At 35.1% G+C, this 20,423-nt stretch overlaps 1 protein-coding gene across 5 annotated transcripts in view; it reads left to right on the plus strand.

Moving 5' to 3' along the window:
* LOC136038042 (cap-specific mRNA (nucleoside-2'-O-)-methyltransferase 2-like) overlaps nucleotides 1-18,601 on the plus strand; it is a 51,644-nt gene extending 33,043 nt beyond the window's left edge. For 2 of the 5 annotated variants that reach the window (XM_065720986.1, XM_065720991.1), the window contains 4 exons: nucleotides 2,118-2,670; nucleotides 5,347-5,506; nucleotides 16,458-16,623; nucleotides 18,370-18,601. In XM_065720986.1, coding sequence (XP_065577058.1) covers nucleotides 2,118-2,670; nucleotides 5,347-5,506; nucleotides 16,458-16,606 — 862 coding nt within the window. In that variant the 3' untranslated portion in view covers nucleotides 16,607-16,623; nucleotides 18,370-18,601. Of the gene's footprint in view, nucleotides 1-2,117; nucleotides 2,671-5,346; nucleotides 5,507-16,355; nucleotides 16,624-18,369 lie in introns of those variants that run through there. The other 3 variants (XM_065720987.1, XM_065720988.1, XM_065720989.1) reach the window with 3 other exon arrangements.
* The last annotated feature ends 1,822 nt before the right edge of the window (nucleotides 18,602-20,423 follow it).

The raw sequence follows: 20,423 nt of genomic DNA on the forward strand, positions 1-20,423 counted from the left end.
CATTCTTAGACTTCAATTAACTGTTATTTGCTCCATTGGGGATTTTTTCCTCCAACTCAGTTGCAAGGGGGTTCATTTGCACGGTGGATCAGTTGGATGGGGGCTCAGTTGCTGGGGTTCTGTTACACGGTGGTTCAGTTGCAATGGAACCATACGTAGTGTTGTCAATTGTATTTGGTAAATAATTTCTATGATTTTGCGCCTAAGAAGGGATTTGTCAAGCTAGATTATGTTTAACTTCTCTAAAATGGTCACCAAATGCATCCACCATCCCTTTTTCAATAGTTATCTTAACTTCTTCATGGACTGTAACATGAGATGGAACACCTCTCTTGTATCAATTTTATTGGTCGTTTCATTTATTATTTTCTATTCTTATATTCTATTGTTTAGATTTTATGGTTGTATTTTCTGTTTCACACATTTATGTTTTACAATATAGGCTACTTTCATATGTTTTGCATTTTAATAAAAAATCAACCAAAATTTAACAAGAATAAAAACTAGTCCTATAACCAACAAGCCAAGTCCAAGCTGCAAAATTTTACCCACGTTTTGCAAAACTGTTCAGGGGTTCCAATTTACGAAAACGCCAGGGGTAGGGCAAGAATGTTTTTGGTGTTTTTGGTGAAGGTACAATAAAAGTGTATTTTTAAATCTAAGGAAGGAATGTTAAGATATTGTCGTGTTTTTACCATTCGTTAGTGGACATGCAAAAAGAAAGAAATTTCAAAAACTAAGGGTGGGGTAGGAGTAAAAAATCCTGGAAGAATTAGTCCCCCCACCCTCCAATTGGCACCCTTGAATTTTTGGTTCAGTGCAAAACGAACCAGATCTTGCCAGTCAGTGCATGTCCTGATTCTATTTTAAAGTGATCTGGTTCCAAGCTGTAGAATTTCGGTGGTGCGTTATGAGACTTAGAAAATATGTAAACCCTGACTTGGTACAAAAACGAGCCAGCTCTTAATTCGGTTTAAAACGAAATGATTGTCCCCCAGCCATTTTTTTTTCAGCACAAAGGTAGGCACGTAATACTCTGTTTTGATCTTAAATATGAAATAAATCTCAAGTCGAATGTTTGAAGGCAAGCAAATAGCTCTTGGTGGTCCTGCAACGACCCCAACGCCCCTGCAGACAAGCAACAGTTTAACCTTAAACCCTCCAACTAAAGATGGTATGGAGTAGGAGACCAAATGAAAAATTAACTCGAAATGTTCAGCTATGAAATTCTTCTTTTTTAGTCTACTACTACTACTACAAACCTGTCTTTATAAGTGTTACCTTAGCTCGGGCAGACAAAAATCATATAGTAAATTCTAAAAATCTAATTACAAATTGTATTACTTTGTTAATACATCTTTTTTCCCTTTATCTGTACAAAGGCCGAAAATTAAAGAATTGCTTCTAACAAATGGGGCAACAGGTATATTTAATAGAGTTTTTTTATTTGTACTATTTTTTGCATTCTAACTTCACCGTGACTATTTTATAGTTACTTGAGAAAAGCAAAAAAAAAGAAAAACCTATTTCATAAATATCGGGTAAGATCCTAAGTAGCTTCAAAGTCCTATTTGTATGAAATGTTTTTTTAAGATTTTGTTTAAAAGTGCCAGAGAATTTGCAACGTATCAGTTTTGAATGCTATAGCATGATTTACCTGACAGCAAATATTAAACGCACAATTTGAAAGGCTAAAGATAAATAAAGATATTGAAGAGCTGTTAAAAGCCAATTAAAATGTAAGAGATTAAAGGTGCCTGTATAAAAGTATTAATGATTTTCTTGTGGATAATTATATTGTTTGAGTCAGTTTCCCCATAGAGTTCTGCAGTACGGAAGAGAGTGAGGGCAAGTAGGAAGAGCCGTGCTGGTACTCACCGTTCTATTAGCCTGAAGTTGCTGGGATAAATTGAGGTCCTTGATGGAGTTTCAATATGTTTTGTGTTTCCTGTAGGCCTTTAGGTATATAGGTATGAAATATGGGTATATCCTCTTGGTCTTACTTCAATTTTTATTTTCTCTCTACTGTGCTTAGCTACATTCAATTATGCTGTCAGCTTAACCAATATTATTTTTTAGAACTTGCTCTTACTATTCATAGAATCTGTTCCTTCCAGGTATTTTGCCAAATATCAATCACAGGCAATTTATAGAAATATCAAACTCTGGGGTGTCAAAGATGATCGAACCTTGAAAAATCAAATTAGACAATTCAACAATTGTTTTGCTGATTGGTTCATTCAAAAGTTTAATTTGTCTGACCTATTGGATCTGGAGCTGCATTCCGAAATTGCGTATTTTAAGTACAGAGGTGGCTTTTTCGATGGTCTTACTAACTGGTATTCTGGTAAAGAATATAGCTTTAAATTAAAAAACGTAGAAGAAGGAGATGGAGAGAACTGCTTGTCATTTGATAGAATTGTTTTTTCGAGATTAGTACATGGAGACTATTTGCCGAAATTAAGTGGATTTGATAATGCACCTCTAAATGGATGGTGTAAGAATGTGTGTTTCTGTGGATTTAACTGTGCAAAACTTACAAACATTACAGATTTTTTTGCTCTTATTCGAAGAAGAATTGAGAATGGTCATGCAGAATTTCAGCATCTTCAATTATTTTCCAGGATACAACTTGGAAGATTTTTTCAACTCGCGTCTTGCTTTGAAAAAGTAAGTTTGGGGTTTCATTCTCTAATTTTATGATATTTGAGGCCCCATCTACAATGATAATATGTCGCTAGTCCTGCAAGTTTTTTCATTTTATGCTTGGCTTTGATGTATTGGTTATGCCATTCACTTTAATGATCCAGTAAGGGAATTCCAAAAATTTCATCTGTGGGAGGCTTTCCATGGTGGTGATGGATCTCCGGGGAAAGCTCAGTTGTAGTATTCCTGGACGTGGTGCACACTTTTCAAGGAAGTACTGCCGACTGTGTTTATAACAAGACAAAACATACAAGAAAATATGCGGAGAAACATACAAGAAAATGACATAAAGAGAGGGGGGAGACCTCCCCCCCAATTCTAGATTTTGAAATAAAACACATTTTAGTGTAGGGGGGGGGGGCTACTTTTATTGAAGTATGCCTCTGTTATGGTATTTTCATGGGAAATATAGAAGAATATGACAGATATATCCCCCAGTCATCCCGCATGTGCACCGCCGGCCAAACATCTTCCCATTTGGGTTGGATCATCGTGTAAATGTTGGACAGGTCCCATTGATAGGTGCGACACTGGCGTCCAAGATGTGTCTCAGGATCCTACTGTCCTACATACGGAGAACGTGTCCAAAGTATTGCTTCTTTCGTTGCCGAATGACGTCTGTAATTATGAACTGGCCTCAGATAGAGTAGGCTATCTGGTTTGTGATGTGAATCACAAACCTGCTGATGTTTGGAATCCTCCGAAGGCAGTTTTTTTTTTGAAGGTAAGAATCCGTCACTCTTATTGCTGATTTAAATTCCAGCACTCGCTGCTGTAGAGAAGAGCAGAAAGGATATTACTATTAAATAGCTTCATTTTTAATTTTGTAGAATACTAGTTTGATCACCATGCTTGTTTTAATCGGTTAAAAGCTCAACTAGCTTACCCTATCCTCGGCTGTACTTCTCGATAGCTTGACCCTGAATTTTCTACTGTGTCGGCGAGGTATTTGAACTCTACAACCTGCTCAACAGTTGAATCTGCACAATTTCTTTCCAGGGGGAATCAGTTATTGCCATGCCGCTCTTTGTCTTCTCTGTGTTAATTTTGAGGTCAAGTCGGCCAACGTTTTCGCGGATAGTATTGAGGAGATTCTGGAGTTTCGTCTTTCTACTTTCAATCAAGGCAATATCGTCAGTAAAATCCAGGCGAGCTGTTTTGCTTCTCCAGTTTGGATGTCAAAAAAGCTGTGTTATAGATAAGACAATTGTGTTTAAATCGAACATTCAATTTTGGACGAAAAAGAACTCCATATGCGGTTATGCAGTTTTTAATAGTAGCGGGTACGGAATTAAAAACAACAACAAAAAACTAAACGAATAAAAAAAAAACTAAACGAATAAAAAAAAGAGAACAAACATCTATCACACTTTGGAAAAGGTCGTAGCCTTTTAGTTTTTTCGTAGTTGTAACCTATTAAAGAGCAAATCACTTTCTTGAAGCTATTGTTATTTACTTGGAAAACTCATTCTGTACACATGTATATTTTAGAGTAATTATAGCCCCATGTTGTATAACGTCAGTAACACGGAAATGACACCCAAAAACGTGAAAAAGATCGTATTTTACATAAATGCTAACAAGACCCATTTATATTTAAAAAACTATGTAACTAGGAGATTTAGTTTTCAAATGATGCCTGAACAACTCTCCCAAACAGCTTTCAGTTCCCAAATGAGCCCTCTGAAGTATGAGAAGTGTAGCAAATACGTTAATATTTACTTCTTAATGGCAAAAAGAAAAAGTAAAAAATATTTTCCATAGTTTTACCCTTTTTCCAAAAAAGATGGCACGAGCGTCCTTTTAACAATATTCTGACCCTTCATTGTATACAATTGCCAAATATGATCAGAATAAGATAAAATAAAGTGTAGTTAAAGTAATAAAAATGCAATGCACATAAAAAACGTAAAAATAATTAAAAACGTACATCAGTGACCTCTACTCTCCGCAATTCCTATCGAATAAAAAACAGATAATTAAATCACAAAAATGAGACACTTCATTAAATCAATAAACTAAAATTTTCTTTCAATAAATGTATTGTAAAAATACCTCGCTATTATACAAATAAATTTGTGGAGACCAACTTTTTAATACATATGGAAGTAACGATCTGTTTTTCCCAACTATACCTTCCCTTACAGTAGAAAGCCCCTGACACCAGCTGAAGCAACGCCCTGATCATCCTCCTTATCTTTGCAAAGCGAGCTAGTCGACCTGTCCTCTTTAATACTTTTTTCCTTTGCTAACCTTTTAAATTGCGCCTAATTGGAAGGCAACGAGCCCTAAACTGCATCCAATAAGTGATATATCTAGGCAGTTAACTCAGCTGTCTTAACATCCATATAAATTTTTTTTTGTTTCTGAGTTCTTTACCTCCTTTCTCTATTTTTGCATCATTTGATTTTCTAGCACTGGATCATTAGTTATTTTTAAATGTGACCCAATGAGGTCGGATGACAGGAAAATTTGGATTTTGTGTGAAAATTCAGCGCAAAATTTAGCAGTAAAAGCATAAGAAATCACATCTTCTATGTTTCTTCTTGTGTCAAGATTTTCAACTTTTCATCATGGTTTTCTACGTTTCTTTTTTCATTTGTCCTTTAGAAGTTTCCTTTAGATTTCTTGTCTTTTTAGGTTTTTTTCTACCCAGCTGTCAACAAAATTGTTTTCGATGGCTTGTTACCTAATTGGGAAAATAATTGGAATGTCCTACTGTCACAGGAAAGTTCCTACTTTTGCATTCGGATCCAAGATGTTCTTGCTGGAAAATTTTTACGTTATCATATAGTTTCAGGTATGTTCAAAATATATCCAAGGCTGGCATCCCCGAGTTTAATATGGCCTTTAAATTTCTTCGAAAAACTTCTTTTTCGGAAAGTTTTTTTTTAATTAATTTCTGTTTGTTTTTGATTACCAAAGTTTCAACTGTTTCAGAATTCACTATTTCAAAATTAATTCTTTTTCTTAATATAAAAGTTTCGTCGAATTATCCAAACTAGTATAAAAATAACAGTATCAAATAACACAGTATCAAAGTGAAAAAAGTGTCAAATTAATAAATGAAAAAAAATTCAAAGCAGACAAAGTATCCAAGTAAAAATAAGCAACTTGCATAATTTACAGCCCTTGCCCCAAAAATCAGAGTTACCCCGTGAATCAGTAAATCCAAGCATCAAAGGAAAAAAGTATCAAAGTAACAAGGAACAACTTGTATAACTCATAGCCCTGGCCCCTGGGACTGGGGGGGGTTCAACCCTGGAAACATAATGATTTGGCTTTTGACTATTTTGACAAAATAGCTACCTCAATTTTTTTATTGAATGCATTTGGTGAAAATTGGGTGGGGGGGGGCTAGTTAACCTCCAATCACTTATTTCTCTTAGAAAGGGCACTAGAGCTTTTAATTTTCAATCAAAGTTCCAGAGTCCAAAGTTACAAAAGTAAACAAAACATAGTAACCAAAAATGGAATATACAGGGAAAACGTAGATATAAGAAATATCTTTTATATTAGCTCTTAAACATCTGTCTACGATGTTCTGGTAGTTTGATATTCCCACCCCATGAGAAATAGCACAAAAATTGGTATTTTTAGTGCCATATGGCACTTGCAGATGGTGGAATTTATGAAAAGCATGTAGATTTGAAAAGTAGTTTTTAAATGAGCTATTAAACATCATTTAATGTTCTTTATGATGTTCTGGTAACCTGCTAGTCTTGGAAAAAAAAGAGAGACACATCAGTGCTGCCGATACAAAAAAAAAGATTTTTATTATTTTTCAAAGTGGGGGAACTGTAGTTTCCCTGTACGAAGTTTTTACACCATGCTGATTCCAATGGTACACTTTCCATTTTGATCTGACAGCATTTTCGAGGGATTTTAGGCTTTTTTTCGAAATCACCGTAAATTTCTTTTCGATTTAGACTCTTACTTTTAGGATGAACCGAAATAATAGTTACCATTCCTGAATCAATGTCAGATGCCGATTTTTTTCACTTGGCAGTTTTTTTTTCAAAATGTGTTTTTTAAGTCAAACTTTCCGACACAAAAATACCAGTGCGAGCTAATTTTGATTTTCCTTTGAAAACTTTCAAAGCAGGTTCTTTAGCTTAATTATTACAACCACAGAAGCAATTGTATCATTTACTAATACCCTTGCTTAGCTTGAATCTTTTCACTTCGATCACATCTTGATTAAATATTTTCAAGCTCCATTTTATTTGTCATAGTTCCAAGGACTACCGACTTCAAGTCACTATTGCTGCTAACCCCATTTAACACGAGACTATTTTAAATCGTTTCTTGTTCATACTCATCAAGCTTTTGCTCAGCAACTTTTATCTGTTCTTCATTAAATAAGCACCGACTTTTTAAACACTTTAAATCATTTAGTAAAATAACACAACTTTTCTGGAATTCAGCGACTATTGGTTTGTAAACTTCGCTTGAAATTGACGAGTTGCCTAATAGTTGTATTGAAATCGACGAGTGTTTCGCTTATAGTAAGGGCCATACGACTCCAGTGTTTTATTGTTTATTTATTTATTATTATTATTTTCCTGAGGTGCTTCATATGAAAGGGGTCGTCGTAAAAACTTCAAAGGTGGCTCATTCGATTGGAAATCGAGAGTTCTAGTGCCCTTTTTAAGAATCAAAAGTGATCGGAGGGCGACTATTCCCCACAAGTCCTTTTTTCCCAAATACATCCGATGAAAATTTTGAGGTAGCTGTTTGTTAAAAATAGTTCAAAGATCATATAACAAAAATACGGTGTCGACACAATCCTCCAGAGTCTGGGGGCAGGCGTTGTAAGTTGTGTCCTGTGGGTAACTATGGTTCTTCTAGAAAGAATATGCGTCTAGACTTCACAGAGGGCTCATTTGATTGGAAATTAAAAGTTCTAGTTCACATTTTCAAAATCAAAAGAGATCAGAGGGTACCTAGCCCCTCCTCTCTCCGTTCCTTTTCCCCCCAAAACCCATCTGATAAATATTTTGAGATGACCATTCTGTTAAAAATAATTCTAACTTCAGATATTAAAACTCCGGGGTCGGTACAACCCTCCAGGGCCGGGGGAAAGGTGTTGTAAGTTATACCCTGGGGACATATATGGCTCTTATGGAAGGGATGCTCATCTAAACTTCACAGAGGGCTCATTTGATTGAAAATTGAAAGTTCTACTTCACTTTTAAAGGGTCAAAAGAGATCGAAGGGCAATAGCCCCCCACGCCCTTTCTTTCACACTCATCCGATAAAAATTTTGAGATAGCCATTTTGTTAAAAATAGTTCAAACCTCAGATAATAAGAACTCCGAGGTTGACACAAACCCCCAGAGCCCAAGGCTTTTATGTAAGGAGAGGTCAGTCAGAATCAGAAGTGGCTCATTTGATTGGAAATTGAAAGTTTTAGTTACCTTTTGATTAGAGAAAAGATGCCGGAGGGTATCTAACCTCCCCCCTCCTACACGCACATACTATGTTTTTTCCAAAATCGGATAAGATTTCTAGTTTCTTTGAAGAAGTCCACCGATCAGATAACAAAACTTCTGGGTAAACATAACCCTCCCCCCCAGAGCCTGAGGAAAGGGCTGTAGCTTATGCTGCGGGGCATATAAGGTTTATATGGAAGGGGTGGTCATACAAACCTTAAAGGGGACTCAAATGACACACCCCCTAGCTTTAAATCCGACCACCTAATATCCTCCCATTTGCAGCGTAAATGGAAGGATAGCTCTATGTACTGTTTGTCAATGGTTATCTATTGTTTAAAGTTATTTTAGTTTTTAAATTATTTTTTTCCTATTTCAGAGTTTTAGACGCAAGTTTTAAAGGGTATCCGGTCAAAATTTTGAAGATTTCCAATTTTTCTAAAAAGGTTCAAAGTCAGAATAACTTTGGTTCCGGGGTTGAACCCCCCACCCACGACCCCGGAGAAATGGCTCTGAGTTACTGAACTTGCTTATTGCGACTTTGACACTTTGTTTACTTCAATACTTGGATTTAGTGATTTAAGTAACAACTTCGATTTACGGTGCAAGGGCTATAAGTTATGCAAGTTGCTTATTGTTACTTGAATATCTTGTTTACTTTGATGCTTTCTTCACTTTGTTATTTTTTTTTACTTTGATATTGTTACTTTGATACTAGTTTTGATACTTTAAGGAACATTTAATATTGAAAAAGAAAATTTTGATTTTGAAAGAAGGAATTTTTAAAAACTTTTTAAAAACATTTTTGCAATCAAAGACGAATAAAAACTAATTTAAAAGAAATATTCCAGAAAAGAAGTTTTTCAAAGAAAAAATAAAGGTCATGTTAAACTTAAAATAAGCCGATACAAATATCTGTTAAACTTCAAACTTAAAACGACCAGAAATTACTGTTAAAGAACAAATGAAGCTCAAAACGAACAGAAATTAAATAAGTAATCATAGCAAAAATACATACAACAAGTAACAATAAAATGAATAAATAAATCTTAAAGTGAGTAATACTTAAATTGAATATACAAATCAAGCTTAAAACGAAAAAAAATCATTTTGCTATTGAAAAACAAATGAAATCGAAAACGATCAGAAATTAAATAAACAATCAATGCAAACAAACATACATTAGATACTGATATAAATTAATAAATAAATATTAAAACAAGTGAAACCTAAATTGAATTTGTAAATCAAGCTTGAAACGAACAAAAATTACTACAAAAAAGAGTTTGGATACTGCCTCTTCCTTTTCTGTAAAAATATAAATCCTGCTGCGTCATTGGCGCTTCACTGAAAAAGAATTATATTATTAATATTTTCTTTTCCAGTTCTTGTAGCATTGAAAATGAAAATGAAATTACAGTGAAATAAAATCTTTAACAAATGGGTCTTTATCATTATGTATCAAATATTCAGTTTGATTTTGTTCATACTTTCCAAGACTGTTCAAGACACATATAGTTTTCAGTAAAGCGCCAATGACGCAGTAGGTTTTAGACTTTTAGTGTGAGAGAAGGAGGCGACATCCAACCTTTTGTTTGAAGTGATTTTTGTTATTCCAAGCTTGATTTGCATATTCAATTTAAGATTTACTAGTTTTAAGATTTTTTTTATTCATTTATATTAGCATCTAATGTATGTTTGTTTGCATTAATTGTTTATTTAATTCTCTTCGTTTTTGGTTTCATTTATGCTTCAATAGCAAAATAATTTCTTTTTTCGTTTTCATCTGGATTTGCATGTTTAATTTTAGCATTACTTGCTTTAAAAATTTTTTTATTCATTTATATTATTACTTGTTGCATGTTTTTTGCTATAATTGTTTATTTAATTTCTCCTCCTTTTTGGGTTTTATTTATTCTTTAATAGTAATTTTTGGACCTTTTGAGTTTGAATTTTAACAGGTATTTGTATGTGCTGAACATAAGTTTAAAATAGCCTTTACTTTTCTTTAAAAACTTCTTTTTTGAAAAGTTTTTTTTTATATTATTCCCTAGGTAAGGACTGCCACCAACAGCTGCCAATTTTTCATCTAATCTTTGATATATTTTCTGAGCAAGCTTTTCTTTTCGGATTGGATTTCTTGTTCCGTCGCTATGATCCTGGTAATAAGAGTGGTTGATCTCGAAATACCATCTCTTCCTATTAAAGGAATATGCTACTATGACATTTCTTGTTATTATCATTATTATTATTACTGTTTTTTTTATATTTTTGATAACTCAGAACGCTCCTTTATTTTTTCAGTATGATGCACTCTGTCTTTGTCTTATAAATTCTGACTACCAGGATTTACCTCATACAGAAAGAAGAATATGAATGATTTTCTTTCGAAGAAAAGCTTTATGAGTCTAATGCTCTTTAGGGACCTCCCCGAGGCCACTCAGCGTGGCCCCGGGTGGTAATAGGGGAATGCCCTAGATATATGTTGGGTACCTCCATAGGAGGCACAGACCAAGGGGGAACCTTATCCCTGGGGATCCATAATAGAAACTGGGACACCCTTGCCCGGGCCGTTTTTTACAGGTGGAGGAGGAAGAAGGCCCCTCAAATATACATTCAACTGGGCCCACCGGCGTGTCAACACGTCTCATGAGTTACAAGCCTTCTCCCTGTAATGGGTTAAATTGCATTGTGACGCAGAACACCATCGTGGGAGGATCCTCTATAGGAGGACAAATGCTCCAGAGTGTAAGATTCAGTTGTATGGACAACGGCCTCTGCAAAGGACTGCCTTGACCCTTTCGGGGTACTTGCAAGACTGGGCGCGTTGCGGTCAACTCTATTCCCACTTGAGGAGTGTTCCCCACTGAGGAAATCATGGCCTAGTAAACGACACAGAATTCGCACGAGACTTTGATTAATGGATAATTCTTCTGGGCTTTGTCTGTTTTGACGGGCGCTTTTGGGCCGAAAAACTGCTTCCTACCGAATATATCTACCATGTGTTGCCTCTCCGTAGTAGCATAATATTTGTAGGCATGGATATTATTATGAGTCGGAGGGAATAGGCTTGGGATTTTCTGTGCAAGATTTCAACTCTTGTCGATAGTACTTGTCCAGACTTGTCAGCACTTGTCCAGCACTTGTCGCCAAGTGCTGGAAACCATGCTGTGACCAAGATGGGCTCAGGATTGCACAAAGCCTCCTTTCATAACTGGAGATCCCAGGGACTTCTTGCTGTCCGGTCCTAAAGCCTGCTTAAGCGCTTCCGTGTAGACTTGAGAAGATATGTTGATCCCCGCCCTGCACTGGCATCCGGGATCAATGCTTTTCCTGATACCAAAATAATTTGAATGATTTAGAGAACATAATAATATGAACTTGGAATTTTCAGACTTAAAAAATGACTATCGTATCGACATTTCGACTGACAAATTCAGACGATTCGAACTAGACTTATTAGGAGTTTCAGAAACTCATATCCCTAGAGGAGGAAGATCCTACCCCTGGGTAGTAGTAGGAAGCATGAAATTAGGTGATATAGAATCTGTTTACTCCGGCAGGAAGGATGGGGTACATAGACAGGGAGTAGGGTTCGTGATGAATAAAGAAGCTGCTATGTCTTGTTTAGGCTGGGAAGGTATTAATAATAGATTATTAATTGCTCATTTTACGACTAAACAAATCAGGGTATCAGTTATAGTAGTATAGGCCCCTGTTGAACCGACTGACGGAGATACTAGTGACTCAGATGAATTTTACTTGCAGGTACAGGAGCAAATAGACAGGGTCCCAGGTAGAAATATGGTGTTTTACTAAGCGGTTTTAACACCCAGGCTTGTAGAAATAGTAATAGATGGTATCCTAGCCTAGGTAAATGCTGGTGTAAGAAAACAAACCAGTAATGGCTGTAGACTTTTGCAATTTTGTAGGTATAACAATCTAGATATAACCAATACGGTGTTTGGTCATAAAATGGCCCATAAGCTGACATGGTGTTCACTTGATGGTAAGACAGCAAACTTTATTGATTATGTCAGTGGTTTCCAAACTTTTTTTTTTACCAGGGCTCCCTTAAAATTGTTCGATCGTATCATGCCTCCATTCCATTTTTGAAAATAATTTTTATTATTTTTTAGATGCGGAAATTTTTAGCACAACCAAATTTATTAAGACAATCTTCTTCGTCGATAAATGTATCTGGCACCCATGCCTATTTTCTAAAAATCGAGATCATCAAAATAATTTGAAAAATTAATTAGAAGAGTATCAACGTATTCAACGAAAGGATTTTAGTTTGCTTCTATGTTATCTTGGGTGCATAAATTTAAAAGTGGAAACTTGTGAATTTTTTTCCAATTTATCTTCCATAGTTCTATTTTTTGTATGGACATCTTCACGATATTTTTTTAAATCAACAGATGTATTTTTGACCCTTATATCGATTTCTTTAAAAAGCATAATTTCCCAAAAATATCCACAAAACATATCAGTTTAATAATTAAATTATCGCCCATAACAATATTTGCGTCCTAATTTTGATTTTCTTCGATAAAATTGCAATTTACACTTTGAGTTCATGTATCTTCTGAATCACTTTGGCGCAAGATAGCCAGCATTCTTCACAATACTACAAAAGGAAGGTATAGGTAGCTCCCATAATGTCACATAGCTTTGTAAATACTCTGACTTTATAATTGACCTGTTTTTTATGTAGTTTGTAGCTTTTTTTTTAATTTTATAAAACGTGTTTCAGCTCCTCACTCATACTTCTTGATTTGAGAGCTGCTCTGTGATACATGCTGTGTGTCCAGAGAACATGGTCTGTTTTCATTTAAACTAGCGCTAGAAGGTCAGTTTTGTGTCCTGACATTAACTTTGCAGTGTCTATACAAAGCCATGCCCAAATTTCTGACAATTTGTCTTTCTCATTAAAAAAAATTGCCAATTACATTTAAATTTTCACTGGATGTGGCTTTGCCAGGAATGAGTGTGCAAAAAAAATATATCTTCAGTTATATTATTATCTTCAACGCATCGAAAATATCCTACTTGTAAGGAGAATTTTGTAGTACCTATCTAAGAAACTCGAAACTAATTGATCACAAAAATCCTATAACTGAACATCCCTGAACGGTGAATTCAGCAGTATCGTGAAAGGGTTAAGATATTTTGTGCGACTGGTTGTCTTAATTTCGTTTGTTTTTGTTTTTTTCAATCCTGGCTAATGTCCGCGCCTCCCCTTAAACTAATCCGTGCCTCCCCAGGGAGGTGTGCCTCCAAGTTTTGAAAACGCTGGATTGTGTTATAGTAAACCGAAGATTGGCAGGATCACTACAAGATACTAGAGTATATAGGAGTTCTGTTATTGATTTTGAAAGTAAAGATCGCCATCTAGTAGTTATTTAAAGCTAAAATTTTGGAAGGGTAATTACCTCCCGGGAAGTTATGATGTTGATAGACTCCAGGATGAGAATTTGAGATAAACTTTCTGGGAACAGTTGAATGCTAAACTTGAGAGTATAAAATTTGAAAATGTTGAAGATGGTTGGAATAATTTTTGAAACAATTTGTGATGTTGCTGATGGTCTTTTAGTGAAGAAAGTTCAGATTGCAGCTAGGAATATTATTGAAAAAGCTTTATGTTTAATAGACAGGAGAAGGGGTTTGTACAAAAATTTTCTGAGTGATACAATACATCATGTGAAAACAAAAGGATTGTAAAGGAAGTGGAGAAAGCATTGAAATATGAAATAAGGAGGTGCGAAGTGGAGACCACGGATAAAATTGCCGTGGATCTGGAAGATGCAGCTAGACAGCATAATAGTAAAATACTGTACTGGCATATTAATAAATTGAGAGGGAGTAGTCAATCCAGACAGTACTAAAAGGACTAAGAAATAATAAGGCTTCAGGTGCTGATAGTGTGGTAATGAGTGTATTAAATATGGTGGCTCTGAGGTTAGAAATAATTTACTGAAGATTATGAATATGATTTTTGAAAAAGGGGAAGTACCTAACAATTTTAGGAAAACCTTAATTAAACCCAGTGTGTAAGATAGGTGATAAAGACTGAGGGTCGTAATTATCGAGGCATTAGTCTTTTCTCTGTAGGTAGCAAATTACGTAATAATATGATATTTAAACTGACAGACACGGTAGACAAAGTTTTAAGAGAAGAACAGTGTGGTTTTGCAAAAGGTGGAGGATGTGTTGACCAAATTTCCACTCTGAGGTTAATAATTGAGAAGTGTCTTAATTGTCAAGCACCTTTGGTCCTCAGTCATATTGATTATGAGCAACTGTTTGATTCTGTTGATAGAAGAGCTTTAGCAAACGTCTTATCCTTGTATGGCATACCTGACAAATACATCACAGTGATTGGTACTATGTACAAGAATAAGAGTGCTGCTATTAAGGTAGGAAATGAGGTTAGCAGCTGGTTTTGTATTGAGTCAGGAGTTAAGCAGGGGTGTGTTCTATCTTCCTTTATATAGGTTATTTTGATGGACTTTGTCTTAAGGAGCTTAATGGGAGGCCACGGCAATGGGAGATTATGGAATCAAATGGGGAGGAAAAATTCAACTGGACTTAGATTATGCTGATGATTTAAGCACCTAGATGAAAGTGTTAGCAAAATGAATGAACTTTTAGAGTTTTATGAGTTGAAGGTGCTAGAATGGGTTTAAACATTAATGTTAAGAAGACTAAGGCTAGGAATAAGTGAAGATGAAAAGTTAACATGGGGTAAAGAGATTAATCATCTGGGTAGCTTCACTTACCTTGGTAGTGTTATTAGTAAAGACGGTGAGAGGAGTGACGATGTTTAAAGTAGAATAGCCAAGGCTCAGGGTGTTTTTTCACAGTTAAAAATGTTTGGAAGAATAGGAAGATAATTCTGCAAACCAAGATTAGAATATTGGAAGGTACAATGATGACAGTGGTCAAATATGGCTCTGAAGCATGGGTGCATGGGTGTAAAGAGGGAGGCTTTGAATAGGTTGGTACAGAGGAGGAGCATGCGTAGCTGTGTGTGCCTCATGCGACTTGGTGCTTAGGTGAGTTGTTAGTAGTAGTAGTGGAATTCTGCATATTATGAAGTAAGAATTGTTTTCTGACTTCAAACTGTCCAAATACTTTACCCTCTCCCCAATATATGCAAATATATAGCCCAAGTTATATATTTCCCTTCTATTCTGTCTCTTGTCTTACGCTAAGCTGAAAGAAACGAAAGAAGAAACCGGTTTGTTCTCGAGTTTTACACAACTTAAACTTCAGTGAGTGGCGTATAATACGCAAGTACCAAACTTCCTTCCCCCCTGTGGAAAATACATAAAACAAAACTCAAATAAAATTCTCAAATTTGGAAAGCCTTATTTTCCAGGAGTGTATTTTCCCTTGGGAGGGGGGTATTTTCCGTGAGGGAATATTTTCCAGGGGGGTATGTTTTGCGGGGGTGAATGCCGGGCGCTAAACGCTGGCTACCATTTTGCATATGGTACTTGTTAATTGAACAAAATACGCTCAATAATTACGGCTAGGTTAGATCTCAGAAAACGGTATCATATTCCTAAAGACAAGTGACGCGTGATTCAATGCACTGAGCTTGTATACTTTGGGCTATATGTTTGCACATGAGGGAGTGGTGTGGGGTAAGGTTAGGCTATGTATGCTGTTCAGATACTTTACCCCTCCCCCCTTATATGTAAATATATAAGCCAAATTACATTATTGTATAAACTAAAGGTTATATTCATTTCATTGAGGTTAACGTAACCTAGATTAAGCAACTGGGATTGACCAAATAATGCATAAGTACCAAAAAATTATTACTTCACAGTTTACGGAAAACTGTTCCCTATAGATTGACTTGTTACATGTCTCTATATATGTGGATTCCTAAAAACTAGCGCTTTACTTAAAACTGAGCTTGTTATGTTTAGAGAATTGAATTTGAATAGTAAAATAGTACGATGATACAATTTCAATGCTATTGCATTGTATTATAGATGTTCTGCTTACTTCATCCTAAAGTAGAAACTACAGGGAAACTTAAGCAAGAGACTTAATTTGATATATTCAAGATTTTTAAAAAGCGCTAAATGGGATCCAAATTGTGCTTTTTTATTTTCTGATTATTCTGTAATCTTGAAATATTACTTTTCATGTTTTGACTTGCCAATTGATGTGAATGAATCCCCTGATCTGAAGTAGACTACACTCAGAATTGGTTGTACATATGCCATTATAATTCTTCAGTTAAATTTAAGTGAAACAATTTGTAGGAGAATCAAAATATAAATTACCTTTTGACAGTGCAGTGGACGAAGCCGCGCTTGCTAATTCAAGTATGCTGGTTTAATCCCGGTTGTCGCAAGGAAGTCCAACTATACAAAGCTGTATGTATTTTTTTTTTCTCTACTGTTCAGACACCTTTTTTTTATACCACTGTCTTATTTTGCTGACGGAGGTTTACTGCGGGGTAAGTGTATTTTTTTTATATTATTATTTGTTAATTTGGGCTTTACAGCCACCATTCTGGATATATAGCTTAGACTGGCTTTCCTGTAAAGGCTATTATTTTGCTAATGGGTAAACATTTTTGTAAACATTTTGCTAATGGGTTTCAATTAGGTAGTGGACCTTGCCCCCTCCTTAATTTAGATTTTTGTTTGTATTTTCATTGAATAATACCTTTAATTCCATTTTCAGAAATAAAAGAAACAATGAAAAAGTAAACAAAGTTTGCCCCCTGGATTTTTCAACTATATTTTTTCCCCTTCCTGTTTTAACGTGATTTGGTGCTACATTTTTTATTGCTATTTGCCCCATCCTTAATTTAGATTTTTTGTATTTTCATTGAATAATACCTTTATTTGTATTTTCAGAAAAAAAATAATCAAAAAGTAAACAAAATTTGCCCCTTGGGTTTTTTGGATATATTCTTTTCCCCCTTCCTGTTTTACCGTGAGTTGGTGCTACATTTTTAATACTATTTTTCGTCGATTCTAATAAACTGTTGCGCTGATTTTAATGGCTATGTTTTATAAGCTCAAAAAAATGTTGTTTTGCTCATAAGATTGGTTTCAAAGCAAATTTCCATACTGAATATTGGTATTTAATAGATATGAATCTAAAAAAAAGTTTTCCCATGAAAATAAAATCCAAGGTACAATTAAAACAATTAAGAATTATTAAAACAATTAATAATTAAAAGTTGCTGCTTAGCAGTTTATGCAACATATTTTTGAAAAACATTTTCAAGTAAACTAGCTCGTGATATTTCCCTGTGCTTGCTTTAGGCTTGCTTGAACCTTTTTGAGAATTAAAATTGTATAGCAAAACTCAACGATTTAATGGATTGCAAAATACTATTGAGAGCTTTATAAATTAGTCTTCTATTTTGTACAGGCTACTTAAGAATTGTCTGCTCCTAATTTTTTTTTTTGTAGTTTTGTGGTTTTATTAAAGCTCTATTTTTGGCTCCGAAAATTGGGACGTTTTGTAGAATATATGGAACCGGCTTATTTTGAACTGTTTTTCAATATATTGTGTTAGCTACGAAACAGTAATTTCTGATGATTTTAAGGTTCATCTTCGTTCTTTACATTTATCAGAAAAGGTTTTCTTTTAGATATTAATTCACTAGAAGGTTCATAGGCTAAAAGCAACTAAACATCAATGCAGCTTATTTTAGAAATAAAGGAGTCTTAGAAATGGTAGTCTGACTTATCTGCAACCCCCCACCCCTTTCTTTGTCTCGATTCTAAAATTAAGAGTCCATGGGGGGCAAGGATTTTGAGGTTAGGCTTAGTAGAGAGGAAATAAGGGAACATGTCTTACCAGTTGGTAACAGGAATATATGATGCTAGGCAGTTATTTCTCGATATCCTCCTCTTTTCCTGCTGTTATTTAGTTTGACTTGTTTTCCTCCCTCTCTTTGCAATTTTTGTACGTTGTGTAGATTAACCGATTGACGTATCTATGAAATGTTCATGTTTACTCATACTCGTGACGAAAAGATTTTGCTAAAATTATCTGTTTATCCCTTCCTTTGTAAAATCGATAATTTTTAGTCCAACAAATGCATTTTTGTTAACTCATTTACAACAATAGTGGAGGAATTCTAAGATTCGAAAGATACAAGATTGATCTGGACTGGGATAAAAAAAAAAAGAAGCTCCTCCCGACCAGATTTTTCTATTGTATAATGTGGGGTTTCTTTCAGACAGAACAAGCAAGTTTTTCCTACGATGCTTGGCAGAATACAACCACTATTACCTAGAAAACATCACTGAGAGTGGGGAATGCGCTGAAAATATTGCTTCTGAATGATGCGAGCGATCTGAATCTTTTGAAGTATGTTTGCCTTCAAAACTCGCTTTTGTTTAATATTTATCTTTATTGAATAGTCAAAATTTTATAATTTTGTATCATTAAAGATCAAAGTGTGTTATTTATTTTGGTTTGTTGTGTTTGGAAGGATGTAGTCGACAGCCATGTTTCTGTCTTTTGGTAGCCTGGTCCCTTTAAAAGGGTGGAAGAAGTTCATAAAGTATTTTAAAGATGTTGCTTAAAAGTAATGGACCGATGCAGAGTGACTTATCAAGAAGGAGACATTGTCCATTTTCCATTTTTTCTTGTAAAAGACTGCCAACAGAGTCTCTATAAGGAATAGTAACTTAAATTATTATTAATAATAACATTAGACACCGTTCTAATTTTCTTTGGACGGGGTCCAGAAGCCCATAATTTTGTTAAACGGAACTCAGTTGCAAAAATATCTTATTTGTATCCAATTCACACTTGTTCAATGGCCCATGATGTTATATTTAAACATGTTCCGACGCTGAAAGGCTTATTTTATTGTGATTTTAATTTTTATTTCCTGAGTATTCCGAAGACCACAAGTTATGAAATATTTCTAAACTCAATTCAACATATCGCGGAACATATTTGAGTAAAGTTCAACGTTTTGATGCTTTAAATGGTCCCGTTTTTGCGCAACTTGAATTCCGGAACAGAGGCAGTGTAGTTTTTCCATGTACTTTTCTCAAACGGACGGAACATTCTCCTCCCCCCCCCCTTATCGATTGAATAAACACGCAAAACATGTCTTCCAAGATCGAACCCAAAATATGTTGTGAGTGATTAATTCGGAAGATATAGTACTCAAGACAGAGGGGTGAATCTCATTCTTTTTTTTGAAAGATTCCTCTTATTGGGTATTATCTTTTGATACCATTGGGGGGGGCGTAATACTTCATAGCAAAACTATCCATCATTGGAATCATGGGCTGTAACTCCAGCCCATAAACACGTAACGTATTTTAAGCACAAAATTCGGGTCCCGTTATTCAGCTACACATTTTAATTATCACTCTTATTTTTTCTTACTAAAGTCCTAGAAGAAATAACTATTTTTAATGAAACAACAAAATTTACTTTTAGTTAAACAACAATTTTTTTTTGTGAAAAGACTAAAAAGCGAAAGACTAGTCATGGCCATGGCAGCGAGAACTTCCAGTGAAGCCCCACCCAGATCTTTAACATTTTGCCATAAAACGCACATTACACCGATTATTGCTAATGATCTATATAACAAAGATCAACTAAACTTAGCCTTATTTAAAAAGAAGCTGACATATCTTGATATAACCTTAAAAGTCATTTTCCCCTTTTCTACGCATATCCTTGAGTTGTGTGCTCTTTTGATAATGCTTTTAGCCGCCTTTTGTTTCTAAAATGCAAATTCAATGTTGAAAGCACTATATTTTATCAATTAGACTCGCCCTTGCCTGATTGATACCACGATGAATCTTCCCCGGGAGTGAATCATTTATCAGTTGGCTTTTCCTAGGGGCCCTCACCTGTCTGACCCCCTGGAGAATTTCACTTGGAGTGCTTCCCCGTGTTTCATTGTGGATCGATGACTTCACATTTTCGGATTATTTTAGAATGTCTTCACCTTTTGGGAATAGAAAATAGTCTAAAACAGACAAAGGAGAAGGCTGATAGCTGCTAATCATGTTGCATAAAATTCTTAGTACTTATTTAAAGGAGATATGGGATAGGTTCCCCAAGTAGGGCACGAGAGTGTGGAAATTTCGACAGGGAGTGCAATTTTGGAGAGCCCGGGGTATGCTCTGGAAGATGACTACAGGCCCAAAGAATAATATATATTCTAGAAAAAATATTTTTGAGAGACTATTGCATTTGGCGTTCTATTTTATTTTTGAAAATATCTTGAGCCGTTTGTCTGGAGTATGATGAGGACTCAGA

This window comes from Artemia franciscana, chromosome 17 (assembly GCF_032884065.1).
Source record: "Artemia franciscana chromosome 17, ASM3288406v1, whole genome shotgun sequence".
Lineage (NCBI taxonomy): Eukaryota > Metazoa > Arthropoda > Branchiopoda > Anostraca > Artemiidae > Artemia > Artemia franciscana.